General features: G+C 38.7%; 1 protein-coding gene across 1 annotated transcript; it reads right to left on the bottom strand.

The window, feature by feature from the left end:
- Positions 1-3,967: 3,967 nt before the first annotated feature.
- LOC111323777 (uncharacterized) lies at positions 3,968-24,942 on the bottom strand. Its single transcript, XM_022927205.2, has 11 exons — positions 24,806-24,942; positions 22,981-23,286; positions 21,248-21,613; positions 20,922-21,067; positions 19,875-20,031; positions 18,676-18,746; positions 17,183-17,450; positions 10,015-10,141; positions 9,170-9,215; positions 5,953-6,055; positions 3,968-5,461 (listed from the first exon to the last, which is right to left on the bottom strand). Exons 1-11 carry the CDS (start codon positions 24,891-24,893, stop codon positions 5,418-5,420), a joined length of 1,722 nt encoding a protein of 573 aa, XP_022782940.2. The 5' UTR covers positions 24,894-24,942; the 3' UTR covers positions 3,968-5,417.
- Positions 24,943-24,949: the final 7 nt, after the last annotated feature.

Genomic DNA, 24,949 nt, shown 5'->3' with positions numbered 1-24,949 from the left:
GTAATTTAATTTCGAATGAAAACACAAATTTACTGATAAACTAGGTCAGGGGTGATAGGCAGGGAACTTTTTAACTCTGAGTGGTGTGGGAGAAATAAAATGGCACCTTACACTTGGCATTTGGAGGCGTGCTGGCCTCATGGTTGGTGTAAAGGCTGATAGTTTCGAAAGAAACTGTTTGGGGCTGCGTCGGTGGGAGTAACGAAATAACTTGGATATATCAACAAAGTTGAAGTGGTAAATTGGCCACCGTAACGATTATAAAAGCTGACGTTTCGAGCGTTAGCCCTTCGTTGGAGCGAATAGAGGAATTGTGGGTTGTGTGTGCTTTTAAAGGCAGAGAATGGAGCTACGTTATTGGTGGGAACATGGCAACGAGAAAAACACGAATAAATTAGTCGAATGAAAAGCGTTCGTTGACCCCTGTGGGATTTAGACTGCCGGTTTGAAAGATGAGCTTTCGTTCAAGATTTTTACGGCTTTCCGTGCTACCTAAGTGGAAGGAAAGACCGCAGATTGCCATATGTTGCTTAGAATGATTAGGTAAATTAAAACTTGAAGTTAGCCATTGGTAGGAGTTCCGCAGGCCTGTCGACACTTTTATACTAGCTAGCATTACTAGGTCAGTTGACTGCTATTTACAACAATGGCAAAGTTTGAATTGGTCCTTGCTTGATCTCTTTCTGAGAAAATAGTGTCCTTGCATGACAAAGACAAGGAAACGACAAAGGGAGAGTAAGAAAGCTACACCACTGATTGACAAAGAAACACAAATACAAGGCCTAAGTATCTAAGTTTTTGTATCTATTCATTGATACCCCTGTGACTTTCACTTCTGTTCAAGCCATTAGAAACTTATGTATGATTCATCCTCTCTTAATAAGAAAACACTTACCAGTGCAAGCATAATTCAGAAATTACTGTCAGTGTTGCAAAATTTAGTAAGACAGTACATCAAATTTTTAGAGCAGTACAGTTTGACCGATATACACACGAACTCTACAGAAATCACTAAGCAGAAGAAAAAATCATTATCATATTCAACAATGATCTCAGTTAAGCTGTGACATTTTGGCTGTAAGAGTTACTTGGTACAATTGGGTAGCAATTGGTCAGTTTTGATGTGTCATTGATGTTCGGTTGCTCATCTTACACCCCTTGAATCTCTGCATCACCCACAAACCATTACTGCACTACATCAGTTGCTAACCAACATCAAAGAAAGGGAAAAGCTGACGAAAAGGCAGGGAGCAGTTTATAAGATCCAGTGTTCTGACTGCCAAGCCTCCTACATTCGAGAGACTAACAGAAATTTCCCAAGACTGACTGAACACAAGCAATCAACAGGAAATGGAAATGTCAACAATAAAATGGCTGGGCATCAGTGACTTACAAACCATACAATGGACTGGTAAAGCATGCAATGGACTGGCAAACTATGCAATGGACAGGGAAACCATGCAATGGACTGGCAAACCATGCAATGAGCTGGGCGAGCATGCAATGGGCTGGCAAACCATGCAATGGACTGGTAAACCAGGCAATGAACTGGCAAACCAAGCAGTGGACTGGCAAACCATGCAATGAATTGGCAAACCGGGCAAATGACTGCACAACGCCCAACCTACAGTTTACAGCGGTAACTGTTTTTAACCACCAACTCTGGAAACCTGGTTTACTAACTGAAAACAAAATGCCCTCAGCAGGTTTCAACAATGTCTAGCACCATTAAAAGGACTTATTTACGACATTTACACCAAAAACGAAACAAACGAGAACACCACTTGATCATATATAACAATTTTGTGGTCTTTTCATTTTCAAGGTATTCTTTTAAAATCTGCAAAAATATGTTATGTTCCCGCACGGAGAAAAAATGCAAAAAAAAAGGAAAAAAGAGTTGGCGAAAATATCACCGGAGGATGAGTTGAATAGAACTACTAATGATGACTTAAGAGGCCTTCTTATCTTTTCATCTTTTTTTCGTTCGTTTCATCGTATGTATCATTCCATGCGCAAAAAGTTTCGATTCTTATCAAAGAAAGTGAATCATTCAAAACTTACCACTCTCTTTCCAGTTGATCTGCACATACCTTTGTGTGCTGACAACAACAAACTTCAGTTGGAACAATGATGGAAAAGGACTACTCATCAGTAATTCCGAACCATTTTGCGTTGGGTTAGCTGATACAGCTGATCGCTGATCACTGATTCCCTTTGCGATGGTCAGCAGCTTTTCTTCAACGGTATGTATGTCATTCAGTAACGTCCATACTTCTGGGAAATATAAAAACCCGTGTATCACGGACTACGGATTGCGGATTACCGACTTAGTGTAAAACGTCGGTGCTTTCAGTTCCCGCTGCATATTTCTTATCAAATGACGGACTTTTATATGATGGATACACTTTCTCAACCTTTCTAGATGTAAGTGGTTCATATATTTCTCTATCCAGCTTTCAAAAAGGAGGTTTATAAAACAACAACAACAACATCTTTGTTTATACTCACAATTTAACTTATAAATGAAGACTACCTGCAAGATAGCGAAGCTAATCGAGGCGGGTAGTATGAGAAACGTGTCAATTGCATATTAATATAATAAAAGAGAGACAAGGGAGTCGAACTTCAATTCCCGAAGAAGAAAGCATTTCAATATCGGTCAATATAAAAGTGGTCTTTCCCTACCCCTACCCCCCCCCCGGGGATTTGTCAAATCCCTTGCGGTGTTAATTTCGCTCGCCCTCTGGATCATGATTGATGAGAAAATTTCAGGTAGGAGCACGGTATTCAGATATTCCTCTGAAGAAGGTTTGGGTAACCAGCAGGAGCCCATGTAATGGCTCAATCATAATTCGACCGGGGTAAGGGAGGCGGAAGGGGGGGGGGGGGTCGCCGCCAACAGAAGTATAAAAGGGAAACTATTGACAATTTGGAGAGATCATGAACATGTAACAGAGCCTTAAGGGTAAAAATAAAGACTCGTCCCTAGGAGAGACAATGGGATTGACCTTCCATTACCAGAGAATAAGAGTCTATAGTGAAGAAGCATTTTAATTGGTAAATTATTTCAAAGTGGTCTTTCCCTATCCCTACCCCCTTGCGTTCGCATTCACGGTAACGATTTCGCTTGCACTCCGGACCATGATCGAAATGAAGGTATGAAGTCTGTGATCAAACTAACCTCAATCTTGTAATGTTCAGGGGTTCGCTTATACGGTTCGCTTCCAGTTCGCCAGGTTTGTTCCGTTATACTAATTTCTCACCCCACCGTTCTCACTTACAGCGCATAACAAATACTACGTCTCCTGGGGCCTTGGACGTGGACTTGGAGGCCTGGACACTACAAATCTTTATTTACCTTAAAGAACCTTAATTATACTCAACGGATTTTATAACATAACCAAAGTAAAGCGCGCGCTCTGATTGGTCAATTTAGCGTCCACCATTTGCCCATGGGTGTACGCTGCTGACGTGAGCAAATGCAAAGACTATTTTTCCGCGCGCGATTGTTTTTTCTGGTCACGTAAGATTGGTTAAATAAAAGGGAACTCTTTAGCTACAATGTATCAATGTTATGTTATAAAATAAATGGTAAACACCACAGCGTACACTATTGAGTTATGGATGCACTTGGGAGGTTTGCTAAGCACTCAAGAAACTAGAGTCGCTCTCGGCTATCGCCTCGAGCGACTCTTACGCTTCTTTCGTGCTTAGCAACCTCCCGCGTGCATCCATAACTCAATAGTGTATGCTGTGGTGTTTACCATTTGTTAATTCTAAGCGAAGTAAAGCCTACGTGAGCACAAAGTGCGATCTTTGGTATCTGAGAATGACAATTCCTACCAAGAAAAAGTGATAAATCTGGATAAATACCAGGAAACTTCTTATCTAATCACAAGAACGGAATCAAAAAAGGGAAATCAAAACGCCTGGGTGGAAATCCAAATTAAAAATCAAAATAGCCTTTTTCACCGTTATTTTACCTTTATTAGAACCTGTGAATTCACTGTTACTTCCCTCAGTTAATTGTTCCTTTTTTACTTCTCTGTTTTCTTTGTTTTACTACACACAACGCACACAACGAGCATGAGCCAAGTATGTCATCAATATGACAGAAGAGGGCTTTACATAAAAACCTTTGTCACAAAATATTTCCATCGTTGCTTCAATCGTAGTCGTACTTAAAATATATTTATAACATAACCAAAGTAAAGCACGCGCTCTGATTGGTCAATTTAGCGTCCCCCATTTGCCCATGGGTGTACGCTGCTGACGTGAGCAAATGCAAAGACTATTTTTCCGTGCGAGCTTGTTTTTTCTGGTCACGCAAGATTTGTTAAATAAAAGGGAACTCTTTAGCTACAATGTATCAATGTTATGTTATAAAACAAATGGTAAACACCACAGCGTACACTATTGAGTTATGGATGCACTTGGGAGGTTTGCTAAGCACTCAAGAAGCTAGAGTCGCTCTCGGCTATCGCCTCGAGCGACTCTTACGCTTCTTTCGTGCTTAGCAACCTCCCGCGTGCATCCATAACTCAATAGTGTACGCTGTGCTGTTTACCATTTGTTAAATATATATATATAACTTTGACATTCACTGCCACTTACTAAATAATCATTACCGTAAAAAATGTATCAAAATAATTTGCTGAAAAACTACCTTTCTACTTTTCATTCTAAATTTAAATATATTTTAGCTTTCTTATAAGAAATATATCTAGTACATATAATATCAAGACCTCTTCTCTTAAGTTGCCTTTCCCATGTCGAGGAAAGAAGGTTGAAACGATTTAACTTTAAAATAACTGCGCTGAAGACTTTCCGATAAAATCAGTAAAATTTATGCACCAATCGATTGGAAATTTCAACTCCCCCTCAGCAACCTACGGGCATTCGACTGCCTTCCGTACCTGGGGATGAGAAATTTGTACTTTGCCTGAATGGGGTTGGGGAATTTGAATCGGAACTGTCAAGCTTTTCAGGCGGAACAAACGAATTTCATCTTTTAAAATGGAGGCAAAGTTCACTTTTCGGAAAATATGAACAAAGCCTACATATTAGAAATATGAACCTCTTCAAGAAGAAAAGAAAAACAATTAGAAATCTAATCCTTTACAATCGGTGACACTTAAAACAAATAGTAAAAAGAGTTTTTCTTATAGTAATCTACTATTAAAAAATATTTTCAAAACCACTACTCTCTCGTTTAAAAATATTTAAGGTATTCAACCATTAGTTTGAAAATAGTTTCTAGTTAAATTAAGTGGTAGTCTTACTACAGTCGCCCTTCCATTTCCCTAAATTTACCGTCTACTAAACCCCTGAGTGACCAGCTTATAATTTCTCCTTGCAATATCACCCCTCAATCAAACATTAAGATCAGGAGAATAATAGAAAATGATCGACAACTACAGAACCTCTTGATTGTTAACCAAATTCTCCTCGTTAGCACCTAAGGAAATGTATAGAGAACAGTATGGAGAAGATGTATTCTGATATTAGGTTGTTAAGAGTTCTACATGTTCAAAAGTTGTTTTGGTAATCTCTGTTTAAAATTGTTTTCTCCGTAGACGTTGCTTAAACCGATGTTTGTCGACGGCTTCAAATACTCAAGTAAGCTATTTTTAAAATCCTAGGGAGAAGTCATTTTTTCAACCCTCTGTTTCTGATTTTCATTCAGTTAAACCGGGTTTAACTGAACATGTTTTAATGGTGTGAATGGGGTTTTAAGTCGTACATTCCATCTACATTTGTTATATAATTTCATATCATATATTCTAATATCACATCTGTTAATCATAAGAATTATTTCAGAGCATAATGAAAAGGCAAAAAGAGCCTAACTGCCCTAGTTCAGTACAATGCTATACTACAATTCTTAAATTTTCGAGTCATTTAGTCAAATCCTTGAAACTGGCAAGTGTCCGACACCAAAGTCAATACCTTGTCTTGGGACGTTGATGTTGTCATAAAGTTCAGAATCTCCGGTAGAGTTCACTGTCTCATTTGACATATATTCGTAGATGCCGCAGTGACCATTCAGAAACTAATAATAAAAGGAAATATATAAGTAAATAAATAATACAAATCAAGGTACATAGAAAAGGTAATTTGCCAGTACTTTACAGGGCGTGACCTCAGCTAACGCCGGAGAAATAGGGTCGAGGCACGTCGAGTAAAATATGCCTTACGTGGAAACAGTACCCCCTGCCAAAGCTATACAGTTGGAAACACATACAGGAGATACTACAGCGTTATTCGAGTGAGCCTGATCAACAGGACAGGCACCAAACGGAAATACCCAGTCGCAAGCTCAACTTTTCTTGGAGACATCTGCAAGCAGGTAACGTATGGCAGACCGCGCCCGTGAACTGCACAGGAGCTAAAAGAGTCACATTTCCTCACTAAAAGAAATACATTTTCGTTTAATAAATACTTTTTCATGTCGTTTTTTTCAATACCATTCACACCAAATCCTCTAAAAAAACTCACGAAAATGGAGCTTTTCTCTGGCAGTTTCTTTCAAATGCGCTGTTTAATGCGTGTAGAAGTGAAAACGAAAGGCTTTCGAAAATGTCGACGAAAAATGCGTCAAATATCGCTTAAATCTGCATTTTAGGGTGTTTTGGCGAGGAAGATAGACGAAACGCATAAAAAATATTTGAACCGTTTTCATATGAACATTCAGTAGTATGACTAGCCTGCAGTGCAGGTGTCTTATTAGGGCGAGTTAAGGTTATAAGCTCGTAATCGTTTACCCTAATGTCATGTTTGATTTGGAGTCAGAGTGGACGGTGGGAGTAGAGGGCGAGGGAAGGGCGGGAAGACGCCTGTCTGAAAAGGCTGTTAAAATGCGAAACGCCCCCTGACAACCGGAAGTCCTGAATTCTGACAGAAACAAACACACGTTGAGCCGATGAGTGAAACAGTAAGCGGTTTGTTTTTTTTTTCGGACAGGAAAGAGATGGCTTCTACAAAACCTCCTCCGCGGTCACAGATACGAGCTGATCTTTGCCGCTCTGTATATTTTCCAAACGATAATCTTTGAGTGTAGCGACGTTAATCCATTTGACGATGTTTCTTCTTATATGAGAACGATCCTTCGCAGTAAAGCACTATTTGAGCAATAGTGGAAATGAGACCTGAAAAAAATTTCAGGCCTGTACGGGATTCGAACCACTGACCTCTGCGATACTAGTGCAGCGCTCTACCAATTGAGCTAACAAGCCAACTGGGAGCAGGCCATCAAATTAATTCGATATAAACCCGTAGATGATAGATCAAACAACAACAAACATATGAAACATATGTGTGAACTGCGGTTATGAGACGTATATGAGAACGATCCTTCGCAGTAAAGCACTATTTGAGCAATAGTGGAAATCAGACCTGAAAAAAAAAAAAAAAAAAAAAAAAAAAAAAAAAAAATTTCAGGCCTGTATTTCCACTATTGCTCAAATAGTGCTTTACTGCGAAGGATCGTTCTCATATACGTCTCATAACTGCAGTTCACACATATGTTTCATATGTTTGTTGTTGTTTGATCTATCATCTACGGGTTTATATCGAATTAATTTGATGGCCTGCTCCCAGTTGGCTTGTTAGCTCAATTGGTAGAGCGCTGCACTGGTATCGCAGAGGTCAGTGGTTCGAATCCCGTACAGGCCTGAAATTTTTTTCAGGTCTCATTTCCACTATTGCTCAAATAGTGCTTTACTGCGAAGGATCGTTCTCATATACGTCTCATAACCGCAGTTCACACATATGTTTCATATGTTTGTTGTTGTTTGATGTTTCTTCTATTTGATTACAAAGGATACTTTGAAGCGAACAAACAACTGCACACGAAGGTTTACCCGCTATAATTTGTTTGAAACGAACAAGCATATTTTGGTAAAACAGTGTAGCTGTTTCTTTCTTTTTTTTTTTACTTTTTTTCCATCGACGAAAGAAATGGCTTCGCCAAAACCTTTTCTGCTGACGCAAATACAAGTTGATACTTGCCGCACTTTGCACAGGCAGCCCAAGCTCACTACTAGAAAAGCGGACGTGACTCTTACCGTGTTGCACAACGTCTTATATTTATAAAGGTTTGCAGTTGAACACCAACATAGCGCTAACTCGCCGAAAACGCTTCAAAATGGCCTGAGATGTTAGGAATCAACAAAGAAAACAACAAGGCAATAAGGTAAGTCCATTTCATTTCAAAACAAGACATTTCTTTCTCTCTTTAAAGGCAAACCGGTAACACCCCATACAAACCTTTATAGATATCAAACGTTGCGCAACACGGTAAGAGTCACGTCCGCTTTACTAGTAGTGAGCTTGGGCTGCCTGTGCCCTTTGTAACCTCCAAACGACAATCCATAAGCGTAGCTGCAGTTAATCCAATCGAAGATGCTTCTTCCATTTGATCATAAACAATACTTCATAGCGGGCAAACGACAATTACGCTAGAAGGTTTTTTCTGTCAAAATTCTTTTACGCGAACCAAGACCTGAAATATCAAGCTTTTCCCAAGCCAGTTAGCAACACGACCAGTAGGTCCTTCCCAGATACATACCAATTTCCGAAAGACACTTAAGTGCTTCCTCAAGAGCTGAATCAAAACTCACAACGTCATCTATAAAGTTTGCGATCCTTTTCTCCTTCCCGCAAGAGCGAAATGTTCAAATGACGCATTTGGCTTGTGATTGACAGCTGGGCAAAATAACACAACTCAGAAACTCCATTCGTGGGCGAACGGAGTTTTGCAAAACAACAATGAGTTCGGGCAGGCGTAATATTCACCCCCACACCCCAGCCCCTCTCCTTATTTTTGACTGTCACTCACCCCCTTGGTACAATATTACTTTCTCTCCCCAGTCTTCCGCTTCCATTAAAATCAAAGATGGCGGCCATTTTTCGCTAAGAAAATGCTGAGCACTCGGTCGCCCAAATTACGCCTGCTCTGTAGGCTATAGTATGACAGTTGAGAGTAATATAAGTAACATGGCGTAGTTGAAAATGTTTTGTTTCGTTTCACAAATACGGACACTTTTGGGAACGCAAAGTGCGTTTGGGGCCTCATGATGAAAAAGATACTTTCATTTGACCAAAAACGTACAGCTCCCCAGAACTGGTTTTCATTACATCTTAATTACACTGTGCAATTATTTACCAGCGGTCCTACACTTGTCCACAGAGAATTTTTCCTGGTACGAACCCTTTAAAGAAAGGGAGAAACATTTCATTTCGCTGAATGACTGAATGAGACTACAACATATTTGTGAAAAGCGAACCACAGGCAGCCCAAGCTCACTACTAGAAAAGCGGACGTGACTCTTACCGTGTTGCGCAACGTTTTATATTTATAAAGGTTTGTATGGGATGTTATCGGTTTGCCTTGAAAGAGAGAAAAAAATGTCTGGTTTTGAAATAAAATGGACTTACCTTATTGCCTTGTTGTTTTCTTTGTTGATTACCGGCGTCTCAGGCCATTTTGAAGCGCTAACTCGCCGAAAACGCTTCAAAATGGCCTGAGACGTCAGGAATCAACAGAGAAAACAACAAGGCAATAAGGTAAGTCCATTTCATTTCAAAACAAGACATTTTCTCTCTTTTAAGGCAAACCGATAACATCCCATACAAACCTGTATAAATATAAAACGTTGCGCAACACGGTTAGAGTCACGTCCGCTTTTCTAGTAGTGAGCTTGGGTTGCCTGTGAGCTAACTAGAGAAACTACCTAACTTGGGAAGGACACAAGCACACGACACAGAAAGTACATTAAAATTTTTCCTATATGTCCGCCCAACTGTTTCAAATCTAGATCTAGTGCCATCAGTTTACAAGGTAAGCTTCACCAATGAACTAGAGATGATTAGGCTCCCAGCAGTCTGTTCCGTTCAATCTTGTTTTCATTATTCTTTTCTTTTTTCTTTTTCATTTTTTTATTACTTCTTCCTAGCGATATGGAGCGACAGCTCTAGATGAGAAAAGATTTAGTAAATATACCAACATACCGTTTCTTTTTCAGTAGATAGGAGATAAATACGCAGGCGAGGCCTAATCCGCCAATTATTCCAAAGATAATAGCTACCACCTTGAGCTTATTATAAGTAGATGAGCTTGGATCAGGTTTCTTGGTAACTGAAAATCAAAGAATTCATGTTTAAGGGAAATCGGCGAGGATAGGGATACTAGAACCAGGTCCTATATCTCACCTCTCTAGAAAACCCGTCACGTTGATGCACACTTGGATAACACGCCAGGGCTCGACACTAACTTTTCTCCTTACTAGCCCAGTGGCTAGTGACGTCATAGATGTTACGATAATTTCAGTTTGTTTACTAGCCTAACTGGCTAATAGAAATCGAAAACCACTAGCCAAAACTGAATTTCTACTAGTCTGTGGCTAGTGGGCTACCGTTAGTGTCGAGCCCTGCACGCTACTAAATAAATTTGAAAACTGTTGAAGACTAAGAGATATATCACAGGATTTCTTAATTTTACTTACTCGCATACTTCCTTACAAACATCAAGCAATTCCAGTTATCCCTGGCCCTTTTTTCGAACTTTCGAATACAAATTCTGACCGTAACAGTGACTTAGTAAACCTATTCTTTGACCATTGTAGACGAGCGACTGAAACATACGCTTCACTACTGAAGGTTAAAACTGGTAAGCGCAATCTCCGTGCCTTTTGTAATCATCTTAATGCATAAAAATTTTTTTTTTATAATTAAAACAAACAAACAAAAAACAACAACAACCTAACGTAAGAATGGAATGTATACATCACTTTCTTCACTCAAGTGGCTAACTTGTACTTGTAGCACTCACATACAACATCGAAGGCACCAGTTTTAACCCAGTCGATGCCTGAGTGAATTTTTTTCGCACTTCGTTTTCTGTAAAACTTTGTTTTTGTAAATGCAGTTGACATATGTGAATAACGATTTGTTTCCCAAATAGTACCAAACTATAAGGGGTATCGAATGGTCTTTGCGAGCATTTTCGAGCATACGAGCAGTGTATTTATTTTTGCAAGCACGAGCAGTTGTCAAATTTTTCTTGCGAGCAGCGAGCACTTTGAAAAAATACAGCTCACGAGCAGCGAACGTTTCGAGTAATTCATTCGTAAATTTTCCGCAAGCCGGAATCTCTCTTTTATTAATAGGATACATTGTTTTGCGCCTGGTAATAGCTTATAATCTGGCTGACACTTCCAAAACAGAATAATAGGTGCAAAGCTAGGGCCGTTCAACCAGTCCCAGCATCTAAGAGTCTAACTTTTGGTCGAGCCATCGAGGGTCGAGGGTCTTATGTCGAGGTCGAGGGTATTTAGTCGAGGGTCCCTTTTTTTGTTTTTCTTTTTCGCAGCCCATGTTCCTAGTCGAGGGTCTCTTTCTTATTTTTCTTGGCAATAGAAAATACGAGTCATCGCATTGCGTGAGACCGGATGTTGACATTGTTACGAAATCAAGGCAAACTAGTTCTGTTAAAATAAATTGACTTGAGTTCAAATGCGATCTTGAACGTCACGTCCACTGTCCGCGTCCCGGTTCTTTGGCTGACAGCGTCGACCTGTCGTGCTATATGAGCCAAGAAACGAAATGGAAAATCTGTACTTAATAAGAACCTGTAGTGGCTCTGTATCTGGCTGCCTGGCCCCGCTAGCCCCTATGGTTATTCCAGGCAGCCAGTACTCAACTTATACTTTTTAATATTCTCTTTGTTGTAACTTTTTCTGAGCAAGAGTGAGTACAAATAAAAATTGTTGTTGTTGTTGTTGTTGTCGTTTGCCAAAGGACTTTATCGCTGCGTCTACTAAACAACGCCAGGTCAGAGTGCCCGGGTAATGCGTGAAAAGTTATTAGGGTGGGGGGAGGGGGGGGGGAGAGGAGGAGTGGGGAGATTTCGAAATGCGGGAATTTTATACGTTATCATTTCTCGTATGAATTTTTTTGGCGATAGCATGGATATGTTTCAGGGTTAATTGGCGTACATGGATTTTTTTTCATTCAATTTTCCCTTTCGCGAATATTTTTTTTTTTTTTTTTTTGTACTTCGCTCGCCCTCACCCCTCACCCCTTAACACGAACCGGAAGCAAGGCCTTATCTCTTTTTATATGCCTTGACGATACCACATTTGTATTGATAAGTGTAATTACTCTTATGGAGGCGGTCTGCCTGAAAATTTAGACAAAACCACCACGGACGTCGACGTGACGTTCAAGAGCGCATTTGAACTCAAGTCAATTTATTTTAACAGAACTAGTTTGCCTTGATTTCGTAACAACGTCAACATCTGGTCTCACACAACGCGATGACTCGTATTTTCTATTGCCAAGAAAAAGAAGAAAGGGACCCTCGACTAGGAACATGGGCTGCGAAAAAGAAAAACAAAAAAAGGGACCCTCGACTAAATACCCTCGACCTCGACATAAGACCCTCGACCCTCGATGGCTCGACCAAAAGTTAGACTCAGCATCTTTTAGCCACTTGCTGCCAAATTACGTCACGTAGCTTCACATGAGTCAGTCAGGGTGGACGCTCAAGAACTTCAAGAGCTCTCAACGAGATGTACTAGATCCAAAGCCCGCGATCTAAAGTTTTCCATCTCTTACTACCCGACACTAAAATGGATGGTATGTTTTCTTGGTTACATAGTTCTTATGAAATGTAAATAACGTGACATTAGGTTTAACAACAAGCATTTTGGGCTTCAGTTTCGATGATCGGCAAACTGATTTCCCGCTGATCGACTGAAAAAGATTCAACGCAACGAAGCTTTGTTTATTTGGAGGCTTCTAGAATGTAACCAACTACAGCCGTAAAGATCTGACACGTTGTAGTGGTAGCTCTGAAGGTCAAATAGCACTGGTAATAGTAATATTTCTCGAGATCTCTTTCTACCCTAGCGAGTGCCTTTCGAGAAAATTTTTACATTTCGTGTTTCCGCGCGACATGGAGACATTAGAGAGATTTAGCAAGAGGACGGGAACGTCAGTTGACAATGGCGCGCGCAGCAAAAATACCGGTAAGAAACTGGGTCGAGAACGTCCGTTGCTGTCTTTTCGTTTCGTGCCATGCCATTAGATTTTAGCACTGCTCATCTTTCTTCGCAACTTTACAAAGTATAGTTTGGAAATAATCATCGTTTTTCCCCTTGTTTACTGAAAATTTCTATTCATTTATGACGGTACATCTCTTTTGAACATTGAATACTTAGAGGTGCAGAGCATTTTGAACGGGGTTATGGCGAAACCATGTAGAAACCAAGCGACGGAACGACAAAATTAATGCGAGTTCTTGTTTAACGCTGAAAGAATTCATGCAAGTCACCCATGAAATGGTTAGGGTTAGGATAAGACTTGGTTTCGGTTTTTTGTTTGTTTTGTGTTGTTTCTTCTTTTTTCGACGAAGTTGTTCAAGACTGAACTAAATTACTTGATTTAGAAAGTCGTGTCGAAATAGAATTGATTGTCATTTTCTTTTGTTGCGTGAGCCCAACTTTCTTGTTTTCATCGGCGCTGATTAAAAAAGTTTAAGACATAAAAAAGTGCAAACCCGAGAAAATTCTCAAATTGTTTATCTCTGACTTCAATCCACAAAGCATTCATTTATGATCGGTAAAAACGACAACGACAACGAAAACAAGTAAATAAAAAAAATTTACGGTATGTAAGCTTCGTGATTGTTCATTTTATTGACTGCTCCAAACTTCAACATGCAGCATGGTTATTGATGAATCGATTTACGATAAAATTCAACAGCATATATCCCATTCTTAGAGTTTTCACATAGGCTTAATTAAAGAAATGTATTAAAGAAAAGCCCTTTCATTGTCTAAAGCCTTGCTCATTCAAAAGCAAAATGAGTCCTGAAATGTTGGATCGCTTGCCAACGATTGTGTTCCCATTTCCTTTCGGGAACCAGCATATTGAAGCGACAAGTTTTCAAAAATACACCGATTAAAACAAAGAAAGGGACCCAATTATCCTGAACATGAGTATTGAAATACTTCCAAACAGTATTATCTCGTTTGGATCGATTTACAAGTGCACAATTGACGGAAATCTGAGACGTTCTGATCGCGACGGGAAAACCAGGAAAGTGACGTCCTAAACTTGTTTGGGAGAACAGCAACGCTAGCACCGGAAGTCGAATGGTGTCGTGTCCAGACTATTCCGCGCGCTCTCGCGTTCTGAAATGACGTTCCCGTCCTCTTGCTAAATCTCTCTATTAGTTTCTAGACATGTCTCCTCGTTTGGCTAGGCTTCTAATTTTTAATCAAAATAATTAAAGCAACATTTCATTAAAGAATTTCCGGTAAAGCCCAAACGACCGTGGGTTGCTATTAATGTTGTTTTGTTTAATCGGGTTTCATATGACACCGTTTGGCATCAGATTTTAATAGTTATTGTTACTAGTGGCCGGTAAGCTTCCAAGATTGAAAAAACCGCTACAAAATGCGATCCGAGTACACTGTTTCAAAATATTATGACTCCGTCCATTTTATTTCCCATGGCACCCTGGAAAATCCATCATGTCTACAAACCCTGAAAATTTTCTCAAATAAATGGGAATTTAGATCAACAAAGGTTCGAAAGTAATGTTGTCTCAACAGGAGATTATGTCACCTCCCGTTACGTCGAGCTTCCTATCAGAATTTCCTGGTAAATAGATTAAATTGATCGTGTTACAGTCTCGTTTTCTTGTTCAAGCGAAAGAAGGTTTAAGTCATTGGTTAAAATACCCGGGAAACTGGTCAAAGAAACAACAATTGTAAGGCTAGCTTCAAGCAATGAAAGCGAATCCACTGAGGGAAAAAGCAAAACCAGTATTAACAGAAATGAAATCTTTTGGATACTTGTTAATAACCTAAGAAACAAGTGAATAGATGAACGATCACATGTTAGAACTGCTAAACAGTACCCCTCTCAAGCAAAAAGCCTGCGACAATGAAATATGGTAAAGTATAAATCAATCAGCGAAATGCTTGTCATGGAGCTTCGTGCGTTTTCCCGATATAGCACCTCCAAAACAGTTACGGGCTGAACTGTTGAAGAAAGAATGAAGCCGGAGGTAGGGATGTTTCAACCTTTTTGTTTTAATCATATCATAACTGATTTATCGTTTATATAAGAATAAAAAATAACTGCAAAGCAGGATTAACGAAATTTCGAGCAATCGAGCACATGTTAACGAGAATGCGAACATGCGAGCAGTTGCAAAATCTTGCGAACACAAGCAAGTGAGCACCCGTGTTATTTTTGCGAGCAGTTCGAGCAAAGGCCAAATTTTGCGAGCACTTGTAAATTGAATGGGACCATTCGATACCTCTACTATACACCGAATCGAAATATGGCGGCCAATTTTAATTACCATTGTTCTGGACTTAAGCCTTGGTCAAACGGCGCATGATAGTCGATGATAATTAATTCTCTTCAAACTATCATCAACTATCGCCAACTATCATTCGCATGGTCAAACGGCCAAAAAAGTTCGTGATAGTTGATGATAGTTCACCGGCAGTCGCGCGAGCAAAGTCACGCGAGCAGCTAGTTCCAGGCTCTTTCCGCGTAAAATGTGAACACTAACATGGCTTCCCGTGAGACAAACCAACTTGTTGAAGTATGAATTTACAACGAAAGAGGGCGGCAGCTTGCTTCAGTTAATAGTAATCGATTTTTTTTTTGAGTAATGTACGTCTATTAGACGTAATATCAGGTCATTACTCCATCTCGCCGTTGAACGTTTAGTGAAACGGTGTTTTTTCGGCGGTGTCTCTTCGAATTCCTGCGAGTTGACGCTTTCTCCAGATTCTTGGTTTTCAATATTTTCTTTCTCATTGTTATTATCTTACGTATAAAAACGAATTTTTGAAGCTAAAGCTGAGCCTCGCGAGGAACTTTTGGCGACCCTTTTAAACAAGTCCGTCGATTTTCGAGGAAAACAGCTAACCAAAAACTATCATTAACTATCATACGCGTGGTCAAACGAGAAAAACTATCGGCATCGATTATCATGAAGAATTTGAACAAGCTCAAAATGAATGATAGTTGGTGATAGTCGATGATAGTGCATGATACATATGATGCACGATCCTCGCAGTAGATAGCGCTATTTAAGCAATAGTGAAAATCAGACCTGAAAAAAATCAGGCCTGTACGGGATTCGAACCACTGACCTCTGCGATACTAGTGCAGCGCTCTACCAATTGAGCTAACAAGCCAACTGGGAGCAGGCCGTTAAGTTGATTCGTAATAAACCCGTGAAAGTGATAAATGAGATACAATGAAATATATGAAGTTCATATATTTTGTACTGCGGTATTAGATACCTATGATGCACGATTCTCGCAGTAGATAGCGCTATTTAAGCAATAGCGATTTTCGAGGAAAACAGCTGACCAAAAACTATCATTAACTATCATACGCGTGGTCAAACGAGAAAAACTATCATCGACTATCATGAAGAATTTGAACAAGCTCAAAATAAATTGGTAGAGCGCTGCACTAGTATCGCAGAGGTCAGTGGTTCGAATCCCGTACAGGCCTGATTTTTTTCAGGTCTGATTTTCGCTATTGCTTAAATAGCGCTATCTACTGCGAGGATCGTGCATCATATGTATCTAATACCGCAGTACAAAATATATGAACTTCATATATTTCATTGTATCTCATAGTGCATGACAGTAGGTGGTCAAACGAAAGCGCGCGCTTCAACTATCATCGACTATCATCAATTATCATCGACTATCATGCGCCGTTTGACCAGGGCTTTACTTGCTTCTCACACAGGTAATAACCCTTTGGTGTTTCCACGTGAAGACGAGGCTAGTAAGTCCAGAATAAAGGTAATTCAATATTGAACGCCATATTTCGATCCGGTGCATTCACCGAAGTAGAAGCGGCCACTGATGGATATTTACCGAGCCACGAAGCCACCGACACACAGGTGAATAATTGTTTTGGTATATAATAAAACAGTTAGATAGTATGTAGCGCAAAAATGTGATTTTAACCCACATGTTCCTACAACGACGAAAAGTTTTTCGGGCACTAATCCCGCGCGCGTTCCTCTGAGGTGAATAGAAAAGGATATTCGGAGTTTGAGTAGCCATCAGAGTAAGCCTCTAATGCAGTCCACTTCTTAGTATATACTTATCAAAACTGAACAAACCTTTTGTATTGACGTCTTCGTTGGGAATTGAATTGATGATGCATAATGGTTCATTGCTTGCCCATCTACAATCTACAGCTGTACAAATAGCAACCTTCACCGTGTAATTTCTGTTTGGTACAAGATTGTTTACAATTATTTCCTGTGAATCCGAGCCATTGGAACCCTCTTGTAACTTTTTCAGTGACGTTTTGACTCTTTTAGTAGTGTTACCATAGGACACCCTAAACTCGCGAGGTATACCATTCCAGGTGTTGACTGGCGGGACCTGGGGAAAAAGTAAAGTTACAAATGATAAAAAAAAAAAAACGAGTCGAACCTGGATTAAGCGGTCACCCACGGTCAATGGCGGGCCGATCGACCACTATGTACAGGTGGACTCCACAAAAACGCCATTTTATGCCATAATTAATATACAAAACTCGCTAAAAATACAATGAATATTGATTTCGGGAGATAGACATGGACAAAAGTTTACTTAAAAGATCATTCTTAGTTTTATCTCGGTGGTTCCAGCCTAAGTGACCCTTCAATACGGGTGGAGGAAAATACAAACAGGACTTCGAAAACAAACAGCTTACAGTAATACGGTGCCTCTTAATGCAGGTTCGACTGTATCTTAATTTAATTCTTGTAGTAGGGCTTGTTGAAAAAAAAAAAAAAAAAAAAAAAAACGGCAAAGAAATTTCAGTCCAGACTCTATTGCCAGTTTTCACTGTCACACCATCACCAAAACCGTTGAACAAAAAAAGGTCAAAAATCAAGAGATAAAATAAGATGAATATTCAAAGATTCACGCTTTGTAAAAAACCACCATGAGAATAAGGATGATGAAAATGAAACCCCAGTTGAAGATAAAGCCACAGGGCTCAACACTAACGGTAGCCCACTAGCCACAGACTAGTAGTATAAATTCAGTTTTGCCTAGTGGTTTTCGATTTCCACTAGCCAGCTTGGCTTGTAAACAGACTGAAATTCTCGTAACAACTAAAATCATCTAAGATGCCACTAGCCACTTGGCTAGTAAGTTGAAAAGTTAGTGTCGAGCCCTGTCAGTCCATGCAGTTCCTACTTTCTTCACATAAACTAAATATATAATTAAGTCAAACTGAGTCAATAGAAATTGTAAGTTAAAAAAAAAAAAAAAAAAAAAAAAGAAAACATTCCAGCTCCCTATTTGTTCTTACAATTAGACTGTTTTCCCGCAGTTTCTTTTGACTTGTGAGACAGATTACACTGGAACAGAAAATTACTAATAAAAGAGACCTTGGTAGTAAAATGGTGAATGCGGAGACGTTCTTTTGTGACATGCGCTGTGTCTTCTACCTCAGGAAGGAGTCTTCAATTCTAATACTGACATTTCAAACCTATGTGGCTTTTTTATGCAAAAATGCTTAAAAAAAGCTAAATGAAGTTTTATTTAACCTTTTATGTTTCCAACAAATTCCCCAATTTTTTAACAACACACTACAACAGTAAAGACAGTTGTTTACCTTGAACTCAATAGTCACATTATGTGGCAACCTATTGTTTGCCTGACACCTTGTTGGCGCCTCACTTGGTACTACAACATGAGAAAACATTATAACAGAGTTGAAAAATAACTGTTTAATCAAAACATGTCATTTCAAGCTCAGAAGATGTTTGTATGTACAAGTAATAAGCATAGAATATCTTTCGCGAAACCTCTAATACTGGTTGAGTTGTTAGCAAGAGTGCAATTTTCAATAAGAAAACTCGTGCCTTTCTCTAAACCGATTAAATTCAATACTATGACCAATACTGCAAAAGGTCACTTGAGTCTAAACGTGTTTCACAACAAGTCAGTTACCAAAAGTCAACTGTGTCTTTTTGTGGCTCTTGTGTTTGGGTTTTGCCCTACATGTGTTTCAGCACAGCTAGCTGCCTAAATTTATACCGTAGGCAGCTACTTTATATAGAGAAAAGTTACTAAAATGCTTGATTTGCCCACCATTTCAGCTCAGGCTGTTAGTTATGTAGATTGACCCACTCAAAGAGTTTCTTAAGCTGATGTTTGAGTGTTAACCCTTTATCAGTCAGAGCTCTGACAAAGGACTAACACTCCAAACATCAACTTCAGAAACTCTTTACAGTGGCCAATTTACATTTATCAACTCAGTTGGTAAAACCAAATTATCTTGCTATATTCCCCCACTGACATAAGACCACAGTTTTTTGAGAAACTTACCAGGGCCGTAGCTAGCATGAGGCCAGACGAGGCAATTGCCTTGACTTGATTTTGACCCTTTTTTTTTTTGACTGACTTTTCTAAAGACAAATGCCACGGAAAATGCTTAAAAGAGCATTTCTGAGCCTCTAGATTTCAAAATTTTCTGGGGGGGCATGCCCCTAGACCCCCCTAGCAGCTCGCCCCTTTGGCGCTCAAAACTTGCCTTGTCTTGTTCTGAAGTCTGGCTACAGCCCTGCTTACTCCCTTTATTTTGGGCCATTAACTGCTTATTTTAACTTTGAACTCTTGCTATCTCCTTATAAGCTCACAAGATTATTGTTTGCCATTCTTCTGATTGGTTGTTATGACTATAATTATACTTTTAACATTAGCAAGCCACAATCAAAAACCAGGAAAGAGCTATTTGAATGATAAATTTCCATGCATGAGTCAAAACGAACACCTTTTTGGAACAAGGTAGAAACAAAAATCCTTCCTTACCTCCTTCTTCGGACCTCACTTCAGTGATTACAGGAGGGCCTTTTGTGTCCTGATCAGCTGCCATACGGCAGGTTATTTGGAAAATATATCTTGCAAAGGGTACAACACTGTCACTGAAGGAGGTATTATCCCTCACTACTTTGTTGTATTGAATTCCCTTTTAAAACAGAGTAAGACTGTTAAAATGATGCTACTCAATATCATAGAAAACTTAATATAGATAATAAATCAAGATCACATTCAATGAGTATAACATTTTAATTCACTTTGCTTTACCAATCAATTTATCAGATATTAGTATATAATTATTATTATATATAACCATTTAACTCCCAGATGGGATTAATAATATGTAGCGTCTCCCTATAATTAATATCTACACATTATCTGGCAGACAAGAGAGGAGAATACTCATTCTCAAACTTATCAGGTAGAAGTTATCCTGATCTAACACCAAATTCTTGTAAAACATTAACAAGGAAATGTGTAGCAGCTGGAGGGGGAATAGTAGATCTTAAGAGTTATAAAGAGTTAACAAGTGGATATAAGCATTGAGTGCACACTCTGATTGGCTCCACAAACTCCAAATGTCTCCTGAGAAACTTACACAGGATTTATGCACAAAAATATTTTGTTAAAATCATCTTTTAGTGCTATATTGTCTCACTGTTTAGGAATTAAATATTTTTTTCCCAGGTGTTGTGGATATATTTGACAGATAATTTATGCAATTATTAAAGCCTTCATTTGACGTGAAAATATGTTCCTACTGTATTTAGTCCTAGACATTACTTGTTTCTTGAAGCTCACAGCTTTCCTTAAGCTTAAGGCACTCTCAGAAAATTTTTTGCATTTTGGAATGGATGATGTCCATGGACAAATATCTAGGCATATTTTTGTGCCAGATGAGGGGCTTTGTTCACATAATTATTCCATACATGACAATAGTTACATATATTACTTCATTTTTAACCATGCCTCTCCTTAAGGACCTAAGGATCTATAAGATTTCCAGTAAATTCAAGAATTGTTTACAACTGTAAATACCTGGCCAGTTAGTACTCGAGTGTAATTGTAACTGATTTGGTACTCCAGACGAATATCGCTCCTCACCAGGCGTGGGCGATCCCATGTAAGTGTAAAGGTGTCTCTTGTTGACACAGCTGCCACATTCTCCAGAGGGGGGCACTTCTCTTTGGTAAACAAAATCATAAAATTTTTACATCGTTACCCTTGTGTCACACTGTTATGGGTACCTTTCTTATCTATACTTATTAATCAATTAAAATGTCATCACTGCATCTCTAGTGCAGTGATGACATTTCATATTACAGCTGGTTATAAAATAATTGATAATTTCAAATAAAACCTACCATGGTGGTTTAAATTCCAGTGTTTTGAAGTCTCAACTGTTCCAAACTGATTTTTAGATATTACTTTAGCACAGAAAATGTCACACCTAACACCTTTATGCTTGCAAGGAATATCATGATTATTGAGGATGTCTTTTCCCACAACACACGACAATGTTTCATCAGGAGACTTGGGTATTTTCTTGCAATACACTGGACTGTCATATACACAACTCCAAATACTGGAATCATAGTGCATACTGACAAAAAGTTCATATGTCACATTCACTTCCTGAGCTCTCCATTGCACACTCAACACTTGTGGCCTTGGGAGTCCATAATTATCCACGAGTTCCACTGTTTCTTCACTGATCCGTTTAGGTTTAACTGTAAGTCAAGGATTATGATCTTTTCAAAAATGATTTCGGAATGATAAATTGACCATAGATTGAAATAATAAAGCTCTCTCAATTACAGATAAGCTCTAGCTAAAAGGCACTCCAACTGGAAAAAATTTTTTTAATAATAACAATGAGAATAATTTATTTCTTATAGAGCGCTATTTAAAATGACAGATCAATGGCGCTTTACAATGTACTAACCCACCCATCCCACCCCAGGGTAGGGCATCCATTGCACAGTAATCTCGTGCGTGAGAAATTAATGTCTCCCACCCCTAACCCTGAAGAGACAGGACCTCCATTTATTCGTCCCTATCCAAGAAGACTAGAATACCTAACCATTTCTTGATGTTATAGAAAGGTAGCATTTTCTTCTCAATTATTTTAAGACCTTGAGTGTTGGTCCGGCCGGGGCTCGAACCCTCGACCTCCCACACAACAGTCCAGCGCTCTATCCATTGAGCTAACCGGGAGGCCGGTTTTAAAAAGGTTTGTGTCCCTGGAAGTAACTTCAATTGATGTAATACTTCATTAATATTTCTATTAAAATGCCACTTGTTATAAGTAACCTTTAAGCACCATCCAAATTTACAACCGGCTAAATTCAAGTGACTGAAACTTGCCCGTTTAGGATCAGAATTTAACTGCTCATAGTCAAAAGAAGACAATGAAATTTTTTTTTTTAAGTTGTGTTAATTTTCTCCATGTAAACCAGTGCTTAAGAAATGCACCAATTGGCATTATTTTTATATGTATGTCAACTTATTGGAGTTACAAGACTGGTATATATGAAGTGTCATGAGTTCTTTAGTACAGTCAATAGTTGTGAACATTGTAGTATTAATATATGCAGTCAAACCTGTATTAAGTGGTCACTTATAGGGAATTGTGGGGTCGTGAATTAATTAATACAGGTTTCACAGATTAGGGGTATTATAAAAAACGATATACAATGGCACAATATACCATAATTGACCACTTAATTACAGATTCTACCTAAAAATACTACTTATTTTGATTTTTGGAGAGAAGCATGGATGAAAATTACTTTAATTAAAGGTTATTCTTAGTTTTATAGGAGTGGTTCTGTGTCAAGTGACCATTAAATACAGGTGGAAAACAATACAAATAAGCCGTTGGAACTCAGTTTTAAGGGTGACTGCAACCTCTTACTAGTGGCCATGGTGACCGCTTAATAGAGGAGAAGATTACTGACAGTGATTCAGAGGAAACAAATCAGGACTTTGACAACTGACCCCTACATATAGAGAATGACCACTTATTATTACTGATACAGGGCTGCTTATATTGTGCAATATAATTTCATCATTTACAGTTAACCACATACTATACCTCCTACGATGACTTTAACTTGATGAAGAGTATTAATTGGAAGTTTTGAAGTATTACTGAACATTCCACAAACAAAAATACCAGCATCACCAAACTGAATGTGATTTTTCCTCAGTTGTAAGGTATTGTTATCAATCTTGCAGGTGAAATAGCTTGGTATCCATGTATTGTTGTGCTGCCATGCTAAGAAGTGCTCTGATGAAGTCTTCTCCAATGTCGTATTGACAGTACAGTTCAGCTCAAGAGCATTGCTCTTGGCAATGTAAATTACATTTTGGAAATCATTCAAGTGAAAGGAAGGTCCATCTGCAACAAATTCAAAAGTAAGCCATATATGGTGCAAGTTGTACACAACATTAAGGTCATCCTCTTTTTTTTTTCCCTCCATTTAGTGTTGTTTGATTGACCCAAATTTTTAGCATTTCCCCCCAAAAAAACGTAGCGATGTAATTAAACCATTTTTCACTTAAACTAATTCTTTTAATCTGAAAAAATGAGCATAGTAACAGCATAGGAAAAAAAAAACAGGATCAAAATAGGGAATTTTTTTACAGTATATTGTGCATTTTGTTAACCCAAATAATGTTGGGGTACCATGCCTCCTATTCACAGACTTCTTGTGATTTTTTTATTTTTGTTTTTGTTTTTTCAATCTGACCAACCAACCCAACAGCAGGAAAGGTATTTGATGCTAGACAAAAAAAAGGGGGGGGGGGAAGCCTAATGAAGCTTAGAAATTAATAATTTTCTGGTCATACTATGGAACTTTGATACAGTACAGTCATTAATTTCTAGAAATTCTAATAATTGGATCAAGATGAGCTAAATCAAAGAATTGTGTACTGAAATTTATTGATAATACTTATACAGTTATTGTGCCAAAATTTCCTTGAGGACTAAATATAATACCCAATTAATATATTATTGAATCTAGTCTCCTTGTTCTTTTAGAAGGTTATTTGGTTATATCAACTAAGTTGAAATTGTAAATTGGCCACCGTAACGAGTTAAAAAGCTGACATTTCGAACGTTAGCCCTTCGTCAGAGCGGTTAGTCCTTACATTTCAATACAGCTGAGGATCATGTGCTTTCCAGACCAACTATAGCGACCACTGATCCCTTCTGAGAAAGCTAGTTATTAATTACTATTTTAAATTCCTAGATTAAAAAACACTTTTGGATGCAACCCTGCAGTCTTCATATTTCAACTTTACTGGGATACATTTCCTCTTCAAACAGAAAAGCAAGCAAAGTGATCCTATCTCGCAAGGCCGCTGAAGAGGTTTAAAAAAGGTAACTTAATTCATCTGAAGGTGTTAGTCACAGATTAACCTTTTTCGCTTGTGGGCGCTGGCGGGATTCGACTTCTGTACAATCGATCGCATGATTCGCGAATGATCCGGAAGACGGAAAATGACACGTTCGAAAACATAACTACGATAAAAACAACTCTAAGAGTTGGGGATAGCACATATAAAATAAAATGAAAGCAAAAGCAATTCACATGTATCGGCATGCGATTGAAAATCGTTTTTCTAAATCGAAGCTAGCCAATTTAATTTATACCTAAATTAAAGTTGATCAAACGAACATGCAGACGTCAGGTTTTTTTTTCTCGCAGAAGAATTTTTTACGACTGCAGACAACTAGTCATTAATTTTTCCGGGGAAAAACTCGATTATTATAGGAAATCGCTCATGAACTGAACTGCTCATTTGATTAGATTCTGTATAGGCATCGTATCACACAAAGTTCGAGCGTTCACGAAAATCATTTCCGCGTGCGTGATGGAAACACGGCTTCCAAACAAACACTGCTGACTTACCTCCTTCCTTTGTCTCTAAACAGTTTACATTTCGAATTGCTCCAATAAGTAAGCACAAAAAAACGCCTGCAGGGACTCTCATTAGCATATTCTGCTCACAAAAGGAGCCACCTTCCACTAACTTTTCTCCGCCATGTTTGTACA

The sequence above is a fragment of the Stylophora pistillata genome, chromosome 1 (genome assembly GCF_964205215.1).
Source record: "Stylophora pistillata chromosome 1, jaStyPist1.2, whole genome shotgun sequence".
Lineage (NCBI taxonomy): Eukaryota > Metazoa > Cnidaria > Anthozoa > Scleractinia > Pocilloporidae > Stylophora > Stylophora pistillata.
Note: the sequence above shows the minus strand (reverse complement) of the source record. Positions and strands in the feature narration are given on the sequence as shown.